The sequence below is a fragment of the Mesoplodon densirostris genome, chromosome 11 (genome assembly GCF_025265405.1).
Source record: "Mesoplodon densirostris isolate mMesDen1 chromosome 11, mMesDen1 primary haplotype, whole genome shotgun sequence".
Classification (NCBI taxonomy): domain Eukaryota; kingdom Metazoa; phylum Chordata; class Mammalia; order Artiodactyla; family Ziphiidae; genus Mesoplodon; species Mesoplodon densirostris.
Window position 1 is genome coordinate 85,426,282 of NC_082671.1, and position 13,347 is coordinate 85,439,628.

General features: G+C 38.2%; 1 protein-coding gene across 2 annotated transcripts in view; it reads left to right on the top strand.

Moving 5' to 3' along the window:
- The window catches only part of LTA4H (leukotriene A4 hydrolase), a 30,263-nt gene that overhangs the window by 12,170 nt on the left and 4,746 nt on the right, over positions 1-13,347 (top strand). For both annotated transcript variants that reach the window (XM_060111905.1, XM_060111906.1), the window contains exons 6-15: positions 2,199-2,251; positions 4,665-4,737; positions 5,007-5,147; positions 6,327-6,350; positions 6,841-6,911; positions 7,367-7,478; positions 8,026-8,170; positions 9,134-9,237; positions 9,668-9,738; positions 11,957-12,011. In XM_060111905.1, the coding sequence (XP_059967888.1) occupies positions 2,199-2,251; positions 4,665-4,737; positions 5,007-5,147; positions 6,327-6,350; positions 6,841-6,911; positions 7,367-7,478; positions 8,026-8,170; positions 9,134-9,237; positions 9,668-9,738; positions 11,957-12,011 (849 nt within the window). The remainder of the gene's footprint in view (positions 1-2,198; positions 2,252-4,664; positions 4,738-5,006; positions 5,148-6,326; positions 6,351-6,840; positions 6,912-7,366; positions 7,479-8,025; positions 8,171-9,133; positions 9,238-9,667; positions 9,739-11,956; positions 12,012-13,347) is intronic.

Below are 13,347 nucleotides of genomic sequence, written 5' to 3' on the forward strand. Positions count from 1 at the left end.
TTGACTTGTATCTTTGACCTTTAATGAATTGTGTGTGTGTGTGTGTGTTTACTGATGCTTTTTTAAAAATATATATATATACACATATATATATGTATATATATGTGTGTATATATATATATATATATATTTTTTTTTTGCGGTACGCGGGCATCTCACTGCTGTGGCCTCTCCCGTTGCGGAGCACAGGCTCCGGACACGCAGGCTCAGCGGCCATGGCTCACAGGCCCAGCCGCTCCGCGGGATGTGGGATCTTCCCGGACCGGGGCACGAACCCGTGTCCCTGCATTGGCAGGCGGACTCTCAACCACTGCGCCACCAGGGAAGCCCTAAATATATTTTTATTGGAGTGTAATTGCTTTACAATGTTGTGTTAGTTTCTACTGTACAACAAAGTAAATCAGCTATATGTATACATATATCCCCATATCGCCTTCCTCTTGAGCGTTCCTCACACCCTCCCTATTCCACCCCTCTAGGTGGTCAAAAGCACCGAGCTGATCTCCCTGTGCTATGCGGCTGCTTCCCACTAGCTATTTTACATCTGGTAGTGTTTATATGTCACTGCTACTCTCTCACTTTGTCCCAGCTTACCCTTCCCCCTCCCCGTGTCCTCGAGTCTATTCTCTAGTAGGTCTGCATCTTTATTCCCATCTTGCCCCTAGGTTCTTCAGGACCTTTTTTTTTTTTTAGATTCCATATACACGTGTTAGCATACGATATTTGTTTTTCTCTTTCTGACTTACTTCACTCTGTATGACAGACTCTAGGTCCATCCACCTCACTACAAATAACTTAATTTTGTTCCTTTTTATGGCCGAGTAACAGTCCATTGTATATATGTGCCACATCTTCTTTATCCATTCATCTGCTGATGGACACTTAGGTTGCTTCCATGACCTGGCTATTGTAAATAGAGCTGCTGTGGACATGTAAATGAACACTGTGGACATGACTCATTTTGAATTATGGTTTTCTCAGGGTATATGCCCAGTAGTGGGATTGCTGGGTCGCATGGTAGTCCTATTTTTAGTTTTTTAAGGAACCTCCATACTGTTCTCCACAGTGGCTGTATCAATTTCCATTCCCACCAACAGTGGATGAGGGTTCCCTTTTCTCCACATCCTCTCCAGCATTTATCATTTGTAGATTTTTTGATGATGGCCATTCTGACCAGTGTGAGGTGATACCTCATTGTAGTTTTGATTTGCATTTTTCTAATAATTAGTGATGTTGAGCATCTTTTCATGTGACTTTTGGCCATTTGTATGTCTTCTTTGGAGAAAAGTCTATTTAGGTCTTCTGCCCATTTTTGGATCGGGTTGTTTGTTTTTTTGATACTGAGCTGCATGAGCTGCTTGTAAATTTTGGAGATTAATCCTTTGTCAGTTGCTTCATTTGCAAATATTTTCTCCCATTCTGAGGGTTGTCTTTTCGTCTTGTTTATGGTTTCCTTTGCTGTGCAAAAGCTTTTAAGTTTCATTAGGTCCCATTTGTTTATTTTTTATTTTATTTCCATTACACTAGGAGGTGGGTCAAGAAGGATCTTGCTGTGATTTATGTCATAGAATGTTCTGCCTATGACATCTAGGTTGTTTCCATGTCCTGGCTATTGTAAATAGAGCTGCAGTGAACATTGGGGTGCATGACTCTTCTTGAATTATGGTTTTCTTTCGTCCTCCTTAGCAGAACAGGTAACTAAGCCACAGTGGACAATTTTGCCCCTACCCCAGCTTCTGGGATTCCAAAACCTTCAGCATCCTCTCGTTGCTGGATTATTTTGTATGTCTCTCAAATATACCAGGAGTGGTTTTAAAACAAAGTTTTTTAATTCAAGAGAAAATGACAAGAAACTTAAAAGCATAGTTGCCTTTTTATACGTTAATTTTTGTGAAATGCTTAAAATGTACCTCGTAATACTATGTGCAATCGTGTTTTTCACATTTCAGAATCTTCCCTTGCTAATGGGATAAAAGGGAAATAGACGTTTTGAAATGTTTTTATATCGCAGTTTTGAACTATTTGACCCCCTCAAAAATGAGAACCATTTGAGAAGTACAAGAGGAAAGTAATCCACACTAATGTTTGGAGATTTGAAAGGAAATTTACTTACTTCTGAATATGAATTGTCTTATTCTGTAACATTTTTAAACACTAATTCGAGCATTTGGTGTGTGGTTTTTTTTTGCCGCCTTTAGGTTCCGATCCCCTGCTACTTGATTGCTTTGGTTGTTGGAGCTTTAGAAAGCAGGTGAGCCTTTGAACACATTTTGAAGTTTATGAAAAGATTAAACCTTAGGTGTCTTGAACCTCTGTCAGGATTAATTGGTAGATCATTTTTGTATTTCTCAAGATATCAAGCCAACAGCTCTAGAAACATTCAAATCTAATCATGAAATGTTAAGTAACAAATTAATTTTAAATTTAAAAAATCTTTACCACTCACCCCTTAGACTTTCCAAGTATTATAGAATGAGCATGGTCTTACCTACCTTTATAGATCTGGAATCTAAGTTTGAACAAGTCACTTCTCATAACCTCCATTTCCTCATCCTCGAAATTATAATATCCCCTTTCCTACTTCATTGGGTGGTTATGTGCAACAAATGAGATAAATTATTTTAAAGCACTTGGAAACCTATAAATATTACAGAAATATAAGATATTTCGTTATAATTTTACCAGCAGCTAGAGTGCCCTTCTTTCTTAATTTCTTGTTTGTTCTTATTTCTAAACAACTGAAAATTAAGAATGGCTATAGTAATCACAATTCTTTAAATTGCCAGGGATGTGGACACAGTGGACAAATCAGGCAAATATAGATTCCAGTTCCAGCTGTAGCAGTTCACTATCTACATCCTTGGGCAACTCACCTCTCTGAGTTTAACCTTCTTCGCCTAAAAACTAGAAATAATCATGTTTACTTCAAGGGATTTTTGTGAGGATTAACAGACCTAACATATGTAAAGGTCCTGGCCTATAGGAGGCACTCACTAAATGATAATTATAATAATTGTCACAGCAGCTGACAGTTATCAGGTCTCATTAGGTACCAACTCCAAGGCATTATGCCCTTGAATCCTCACAACTCTGTGGAATGGATACAATTACTCTTTCTCATTTTACCAATAAAGAAACTGATGTTCGGTGAGTTTAAATAACTGGCTCAGAGTCACAGAGCTAGGAAATGTCAGAGCCAGGACCCATCCTAGACCATCTGACTTTAGAGCCCATGCGGCATAGAACTCTGCTCTCTGGAGTGGCAGCTACTAACCACATGAGGCTTGAGATGTGCTGGAAGTGTAAAATACACACTGGATTTCTAAAGACTTCATATGAAAAAGAAGAATGCAAAATATTTCATTAATAATCTTTCATGCTGATTACATGTCAAAATGATACTATTTTGGATATGTTGGTTTAAACAAAATATATTATTAAAATTAATTTCATCTGCTTCACTTTGCCTTTTTAAAAAAATGTGGCTACTGGACAATTTATAATTACACACATGGCTCACATTTGTGGCTCTCATTCATTTATATTGGCTAGCACTGGTTACCATTGCTACTCACTGTGGTCTACAAACCAATAGCTTTGGCATCACCTGGGAGCTGGTTAGAAATGAAAGTCCTTGGGTCCTACCCCAGACCTACTGAATCAAAATTTGTATTTGAACAACCTCCCCAGATAGTTTGTATGCACACTGAAGTTTGAGAGGCCCTGCCCTAGAATCCACTGCCTCTCTGGGCCAGGATATCAAGGCAAAGACATTGTTTGGGGTTTGGCATTGCATAACAGTTTTAAGATGAAATTTACATGAAAAAATATTTTTGAGTTCTAGTCCTCTATAAGTGATATATAGTTCTGTTTGTTTCTTCTTTTTTTTATTGTGGTTAAAAAAAAACCCACAAAATTTACTGTCTCAACCAGTTTTCAATGTATAGTTCAGTAGTCACTAGTGTTAAGTATATTCATGTTGTAATGAAACAGATCTCCAGAACTTTTTCGTCTTGGAAAACTGAAACTCTGTACCCTTTAAACAACTCCCATTTCCACCTCCCTCCAGTCCCTGGTAACCATTGTTCTATTTTCTGTTTCTCTGAGCTTGACTACTTTATATACCTCGTAAGTGGAATCGTAGAGTACTTGTTCTTCTGTACCTGCCTTATTTCACTTAGCATAATGTCCCTAAGTTTCCTCCATGTTACAGCATGTGACAGGATTTCCGCCTCTCTCTGTTTGTTTCTTCTTATTTAAAAGTGTTCAACCTTTACGTGCATAACAGAGTCTACATCCACCCCCTTCTGGAATAATCTCCTACTGAGCCGTGACTGGGTTTCTATAGTTGTAAGATTGAGGGAAGAAACTAGATCCCTAAAGGTCTTACCAGAGCCAGTAAGCTAACCTTTGGGGGCGCTTCACGTCAAGTTCTCACGTGGCCCAGACTGCACCCCCTTATAGACATGCAGACTTATTGCCGCATTCACACAACAGGAGGTTTGTACCTCAGAGAAGCCGTTTAGCCTCACCTCCTCCTCATAAGCACGTAGTACATCACACTGCTTCTGTAAGGATTTGTGTACAACAGTTTAAATCGTTCCTAGAACCAGGTGAGTAATTTGCGTTGAATTTCATTTTTATTAAGCTTTTCCATTTTGCAGGCAGATTGGCCCAAGGACATTGGTATGGTCTGAGAAAGAGCAGGTGGAAAAGTCTGCTTACGAATTTTCTGAGGTTTGTCATAAAGTTCCCCTTTTTAATAACTGTGGTAGATGGTAGATTTAAGATTTTGAGTATGAAATGCAGTGCTTTTAAGTAATGTGGTAAAAGGATCTCATAGCATATCTTACTTTAGGTGTTTGCGGTTGATGCATTTTGGGTATCATTTTCATTTAAAATAAGCATCATTAACTCATAGCCTTCACAGAAAGCAATGTACACTTTTAAGAAATTTATTATGGCAATGATTAAGACATACAAATATATATACATTAATTTTCCAGACTGAATCTATGCTTAAAATTGCAGAAGATCTGGGAGGCCCATATATTTGGGGGCAGTATGACCTATTGGTCCTGCCGCCATCCTTCCCTTATGGCGGCATGGAGCATCCTTGCCTCACTTTTGTAACTCCTACTCTGCTGGTAAGTGTAAATCTTTCTTCATTTGAAGTTGACTTTTCCTCAAACATAAACCTAGATATGAAGAACCTTAGACTCCTAATAATAAAAAGACTTTTTTAAATAATAAAAGTCTTCTATTTATGTGGGCCTAGCCGCTCCGCGGCATGTGGGATCCTCCTGGACCAGGGCACGAACCCGTGTCCCCTGCATCGGAAGGCGGACTCTCAACCACTGCACCACCAGGGAAGCCCTAACCCTTGTTTCTTATTTGACTGCTTATTGTGGTTATTATCATCACCTCAACTTTCTAAAGAAAATCATTTGGCCATTTGGGAGAAAAGAACATAGTGTTCAAGGTGCTTTGGGATGCTGGGGGAGGAGGGCTGTGTAACAACAGTCTATTGATGAATTTTGTGTCCAAAGAAACTATACCATTTACACTTGGCATATAGGTACTGGTTAAAAAACTCAGTTTACCATAACTAGGAACGAATTAGCCCACACTATATAGCTGTATTTTATGTCTTTGTTCACTACTTTAAACCCTTCCTAGAACCAAGTGAGTAATGGATTAGCAACTAAATAAGTAAAACGCACTACAGGACACTACAGACTTTTCTTAAATATACTGCAGGTAATAAGAAGAGAATGAAGGTACCTAAGAATGCATAAGAGTGGATATAAAAAAATAGAAGAGGAGGGCTTCCCTGGTGGCGCAGTGGTTGAGAGTCCGCCTGCCGATTCAGGGGACACAGGTGCGTGCCCCGGTCCGGGAAGATCCCACATGCCGCGGAGCGGCTGGGCCCGTGAGCCATGGCCGCTGAGCCTGTGCGTCCGGAGCCTGTGCTCCACAACTGGAGAGGCCACAACAGTGAGAGGCCCGTGTACCGCAAAAACAAAACAAAACAAAAAAATAGAAGAGGAGAAATGTTTCCTGCAAGTTAATTAGAGACAGGTATACTGGCTCCTGTAGTATTGGAAAAATTCCCAAGATTTGGGAGAGAAAGAATAATGCTATGTTTTAATCCTGCATTTAAAAAAATTTCTTCAGTACATGTTGCTTTTGAACTCTTTGGAGTGCCACAGCAGAAATACAGTGGACCATAAATGGTGGAATACTATGTCTTGACATAGGCAGTCTTTTAGATATAGTCTGTAATTTGATTTCTGAAATATTAAGGTAATTTTCTTCTTTTTTAGGCAGGTGACAAGTCACTCTCCAATGTAAGTTAAGATTTATTATCATGGTCTTATCCTCAAGAAGTATTAAGTCAAGTGATTTTAAAATATCCATTGTGTCATTATATTGAAGACATGATTATAAAAGATAACTTGGGGATTCTAGTTGCAAGACATTACTACATAATCAGTAGGAGTTAACAGATTTAAGAACATTTTATGGTTTGATCTCTTCATATGTTTATGAAATATTTTTTAATGGAGTGATGTATCCATTTATTATTTTCTAAATAATATTTTGTTTCTAATTTTGTAAACTATACTATACTTTTTTTATCTTTGGCTAAATTGTGATTTTTTTTTTGAACTGAATAATTCCTTGAATATCTCAGCTAATGTTAAAAAAAACTTGAACAATGTGGAAAAAAATAAATTGAACAACGTGCAATCGGAAGAACTAGAATGCTTACATAATGAGTTATTTTAGGTTAAGATAATCAATTTCACCATTAATCACTTCTACTATTTCCTTTAGGTTATTGCACATGAAATATCTCATAGTTGGACAGGAAATCTAGTGACCAACAAGACTTGGGATCACTTTTGGTAAGATATATTATTACTATTTCTTTATTGGTTCTTGTTATTGATCTCTTTCCCTGCCTTCCACCACCTTGAATTGTTTTGTGTGTATACCTTTGTTATCATCTCTTTGGTAGACAGGGATTTTTTTAAAATTCTGTAATACTTATCACAATGTCAGGCAGAAAAGAGGTTTTCAGTTGATGCTGTTTAGTTCCTGGTATGGTCACATTTTAATACATGGACACATAAAACCAGAGCCCTGGCTTCATTTCCCCTGCTTCCATCTTCTGGGCTGGGCTTCCCATTGTTCTAAACTGAATGCAAGGAAGCCATGCAGAGCAGTCTGCTTAGACTTGAATATTCATACTTTACAATTGCTTTGCTTTGTAGAAACACCAAAAAGAAAATATCTTTGTTGATTGCAGTGCCTTTTCCTCTCAGCTGTGTCAGTGTTTTTATTTTTCAATTATTTTCAGGTTAAATGAAGGACATACTGTATACTTGGAACGCCACATTTGTGGACGGTTGTTTGGTGAAAAGTTCAGACATTTTCATGCTCTGGGAGGATGGGGAGAACTCCAGAATTCGGTAAATGAGCCATACTTTTAAAAGCATTCATCCCAAGTTGTGTAGGTGTTCAAAAATTCAGTTTGTAAAGCAGCTTTACTAAGTAGCAGTAAGAAAGTCATTTTTACCAGTGTGGGAAATCAAGCAGATACTGGTATGATGTTCTGTTGTTGGTCATTATCTTGTGTAAGGTCATGTTCATGACCAGTAGGACCTCACTGGGGCTTTGCAATAATATAGTTGGTTACTCTGTTTGAATTTTATTTGGTGTATTTATGTCATTTTTAAATGCTCTCTCCTGAGAGCTGAAGTTGCTAGCCAGGCATTAAAACATTTTTCTAGTCTTTTATTGAGCAAGAAATATCACAGAACCTTGCGCTAGTAGGCATTCCATTACTAGACTTCCAGAAATGTGTACTAACATATCCTACAGTTTCCAGTCTCTAGTTTAAGTTCTAAATTCCCCTAAAATTATACCACTGAGTGTAGTAACACTTCTTACTAGCTTGTGTACATGGTGGTAACCAGACTTCATATTTGAACATTCCTCTAATTTTGCGTCTCACAGATAAAGACTTTTGGAGAGACACATCCTTTCACCAAACTTGTGGTTGATCTGACGAACGTAGACCCTGATGTGGCTTATTCTTCAGTTCCCTATGAGAAGGGCTTTGCTTTACTCTTTTACCTTGAACAGCTTCTTGGAGGACCAGGCAAGCAGTTGGCATTTTCTGATTTTTTTGTTTTGAGGGTAATAGAAAGAATTTTTAACTGTTGCTTTTGCTCCATTTTATTCTTCCAGTTCATTTTTTATGTAGCTAAGAAATCTGTCTTGTTTTCTAATGTTACCTCCCTACTTAAAACCTTGACTAACCTCTGCCTTCTAAATTATGCTGCTTGACTTATAAAAAGCTCGTCAGTATTTTAAAAATTAGGAAACTAGTATGTGCTCATTGAAAAAAAGTTTGTGTGGTACAGAAATTTGTAAGAGTCATAAGTGAGAGTCCTTCAGTTTGGTGTGTATGGCTCCAGATCTTTTTCAAAGTGTAAGTGAACATAAAGACATATATAGATATATATACATATAATTAATTACAGAAAATGGATCATACTATATATTTCTTCTACATTTATTTTTTAACTCAATAATATTTTACATACATCCTTCCATGTCAGAACTTACAAATCTATCTTGTGCTTTTTAATGCCATCACAGTATTTCATTATATATGTGTGCTGAGTTTACGTAACCTTCCCCATTGATGGGCATTTTAAAGTATTCTCTTTAGTCAATGGACTTTGGATGCCCTCCATCATCTGGATCCATTCTGTCTGTCCAATCTTATTTTCCTCTTTTCAAGTTATACAAAGATCCTTGGTTTCGGAACTTGCATTGTGTATTCCTTTTTTGTGTCTTGTGTCATCCCCTTACCTCTAATTAGGATTTCTCTTCTGCCTTCCAACAAATTACGTATGTTCTTCAATGTACAACTTAAGTCCTACCTCTGTTTTTGAACATTCTTTTACTCTTAAAGTCCTCATTGGTTTCCCTATTTTCTGAATGTTCTCTGTTCTCCGTGGTTTGGTACAACGCAAGGCACCAAAAAATGTGTTAACTAATTACCTTTCTATTAATTGACTTCTTTTTTCTTTTCTTCTTTTTTAAAAACTCTTAGAGGTTTTCCTAGGATTCTTAAAGGCTTATGTTGAGAAATTTTGCTACAAGAGCATAACCACTGATGACTGGAAGGATTTCCTGTATTCCCACTTTAAGGATAAGGTTGGATTCTAAAACCTTTCTTATTGTGCATGCTCAATATATCTTTATTTAATGGCTATGTGTTAGGTTGATTTGAATTACTTAATAGTAGAATTAGTTTAGAATTTAAGATTCAATCTGTCATTCAGTGTTTTCCTGTTTAAAATGTGATCTCAACAGTATGAACTAATTGTAGAATTTTCCTATTTCAGAGCAATCTACAGGGGTATGTTTCAGAAATTTGTGTGTGTACTTAATTTTCCTATTTTAATTATTTAAAAGAACATTACTGATTACCATAAATTTATTTTAGAAAAGAGACATAGAAATTATCTTGACATGTCAGTGTAGACAAAATTATAGATTTGAGGTCCTAAAAGTCAGTTTTAGATTTTTTTTTTCAAGAGAAAAGATTGTTCTGTAGCAAACTGGGTGTTCCTTCTGTTCTCAGGTTGATATTCTAAATCAAGTTGATTGGAACGCCTGGCTGTACTCTCCTGGACTGCCCCCTGTGAAGCCCAAGTCAGTACTTACCTACTAATGCTTTTCCTTCTCATTCTCCTAAATCCTAGAGCTCCTCAAAATATCTGAAAGGGTTTTATGCCTTCCTTAAGCTACTACTAGTTTGTGATGAGAGTTGAGCTCATAGGAGTTAGAACCTTAACCCTGAGGTCAAAAAAGTCATTTCCATGATATTATAAATATAAAATAGTACAGTTCATTGCAGGTAATTATTGAGTGCCTCCTTTCTGCACAAGGATGGTGAGAGATACAGAAAAGAAAAAGATATTGCCCTTTCCTTGAAAACGTTTGTAGTAAGAAAAATAACATAGAAGCATCATGTTCCTCATTACAACAGTGTCGTAAGTTACCACTCTCACTTCCAGAGGAGGCACCTGAGGCTTAGCTAGGGTAACGTGTCTTGCTGAATGCTGCACAGCAAGTCATGAGAATTGAGATTCAAATCCTCATCGTCGTAAACGCTCCATTACACTGTCTTTTAAACTAAACACCTTCCTCAAATCAGGGACCTGAACCCTGGTCTTCCAAGAATCATATTAGGAGATGCTAACTACTCCATGTTGCAGCCAGGAACTTGCTGTCCCCTCCACCCTGAATACTCTTTACCCACTAATTCCAATCGCAACTCAAGAACCACTTCCTGGGCTTCCCTGGTGGCGCAGTGGTAGAGAGTCCACCTGCCGATGCAGGGCACACGGGTTCGTGCCCTGGTCTGGGAAGATCCCACATGCCGCGGAGCGGCTGGGCCCGTGAGCCGTGGGCGCTGAGCTTGCGCATCCGGAGTCTGTGCTCCGCAGCGGGAGACGCCACAACAGTGAGAGGCCCGCGTACCGCAAAAAAAAAAAAAAAAGAACCACTTCCTCTCGAAAGCATTCCTTGACCTCTCTAACTAGGTCAAGTCTCCCGTTTTGGGTTTCTTGGTGCTGTGTGTCGCCTCTTCACAGCTCCACAGTCGTAATCTGAGATTTGTGTGAGTGAGTATTAAGTCTTTCTCCTTCACTATGTTGAAGCACCGTGAGAACAGGGCTCATACCTGATTCACTCATTACTTTTCTTAGGACCCTGCCCTAAGTAAGGGTTGCTTCCCCTCCCTGGGCTAATCCTTATTTAATTTTTTTCATTACAATGAGAAGGAAGTTTCAGGCACCAAGAAACAGACCAGCCAAAGGTCTTTTTTTTACTCTCCTGGTGTTCCTTATGAAATCAGTGCTAAGTCATGTTCTAATTGAAGGTAATGAACTGCCTGCACAGTCAAGGACCTCTGGTCCCACTTGGTCTTGAGGGCAAACAAAAGGGCTTGCCTACTGTCCACAGCCTACTTCATGAAGATAAACTGGAAGCTGATTCAAACAAGGTCACTGCTTTGACCCCTTTATTATCTCCCCCAGGGCACAGACTCTCTGAAAGCAAGTTCAGTGGTCACTTCTAATCAAAACTTATCTCATTTAGGCCCTGCAGGGCAGGTACCCCTCTGTTCTCTAACAGTAGCATTTCACAGCAAGTAAGCACGACTTATGGACAAAGAGGGATGTTTTACAAGAATTTTGCACACATTACATGGTCTCTTCCATTGCTGCAAAATGTATGATTTGTTTTCCAAGTTGAGAACACATAAACCTTAGCACAGCTTGCTTTGCTTAATGGTCAGAGTTCGTGAATTCTGCTTTCTTCTGAAAAGAGAGGATCAAAATCACATGATTTCGGAGTCTCCCAAGGGTGTCACTGTTATTTCCCCATTGTCTAGAACAGTGCCTGTCACATAGCAGTTGCTCGCAGATCTGTTGGATGTTTAGATGGTTGGAACGACAGAAAGGAAAGGCCACGAGAGCAAGGACTTGGTGGTGTTTACCATGTTGTCCTGAATGCCTGGAACTGTTCCTACCATCCGGGAAACAATACGCTCAACTCAGCCCCAGCCCCTTCAGCATACACTGCAGAAGCATGTGACGGTCTCTGCTGAGGTGTTTTGGCATTCTCTCCAAAGAATAATCCAGGGTTTCATTCATTTGGCATCCAGTTGGATTTCTGTGTTCTTAGAGGATACCAGTAATCTTTAAGTCAAGTAGAAGATTTCCTATTTCCATCACTCTGGAGCTGTTTATCTTTATTTTCAAAGAACTTTGAAATTTAAGTATGTTCTGTAACTTCAAAATGGCATTGATGCAAAAGCATGTGCCTTTTTCTAAAATGTAATCTCTAATATTCTGAATCTTTGCAGTTATGATATGACTCTGACAAATGCTTGTATTGCCTTAAGTCAAAGATGGATTACTGTGAGTAGTAATGTATGATTTTTGACTCCTTTTTGAATTGTACAAATGTGTCTCTACTCAATGAAGTGGGGGAGTGGTGCTTTACTTATGAAGTCATGTATTTGGAGTTACTATTCCTAAGTCAAGTTTATCCAAAATGATATTATACCAGCCGTCAATGTGTAAAGTTAAGTTTGAGGGGGAAAACAAATGGATGTTGATGGTATTAGTTCTGATTTTTCTTGCTCTTAAAAGGCAAAGGGGTGGGGGAATGTAGGCCTCTTAGAGGAGAGTAAGTGATTTTTAGGAAAGATGAATGGGCTCTTAGAAGAATAGATAGGGAGGTATGATAGTTTGCACCAAAGTTTGTCTGGGTGTGGAGAATAAGAGAGAGGAGGTAGAAAGCTCCAGGTATTGGGAGACCCACGAAGGGTCAGAGGAAGGAAGAGAAACCAAATCAGGAGTAAGGCAAATCGGGAAAATGGAACAAGAAACCATGGCAAAAGACACCCTAATTTTAAATAAAATATAAACATCTTTTTGGAGATTCTCATAACATCATAACAAAGTTAGAGCATTACTGACTTTTTAAATCTAAGTTCAAGAGTTTTTTGTAAGCAGATATAAAATCTAACAATTTCTGATCAGAGCAGTAGGCTGGCTGTATACATATGTACCTCCTCTGTCAATGCTTTGCCCTCCCCATCCCATCCTTCTCTCTACTCACCTTGCCCTGCCATGTCACCATGACCATGAATTTTGGTTTATCATTCCCCTGCTCTTTGTTTTTACCACTAATAAATATATCCTCAATAGGTAGTTTAAATTTGCATGTTTTTGAGCAGAGAATGAGATCTGTAAGTTCTAATATTTAGGTGAGGTTCTAAAGAGGGAGGAAGTTCTGATATTACGGGTGTCTTGAAGGGGGAGGAAGATGTAAAATAATGATTCTTTACAAGGATGTATATGCATACATTAAATTTTCTGGAGGGATATACATATTAATATAGGTTCCTGAGGAGTGGGACTTGGAGACAGGGAGCAAAGGCAAAGGAATTTTTCATTTGGTCCTTTGATTTTTTTTTTAACCTTTGCATATATTTCTTTTAAAGTTAAAAGAAACCCTAGTTTAAAACTATTTTAAAAGATTTTTTAAATACTTATTTTGATAAGCTTTTTTTAATGTTCCTCAATCATTTCCTCAAAGATAATTCGCAATGAATCCTAAATTGAAAAGTACATCCCCACTTTTTTTTTTCCTTAAATGATTCCCAAGATTCAGTGGGGAAAACAGAATGTGTGAAGATGAAGGGAAAGATCTGTTTGTGGCCTTACGAGTTCATTAGTGTGATATTTA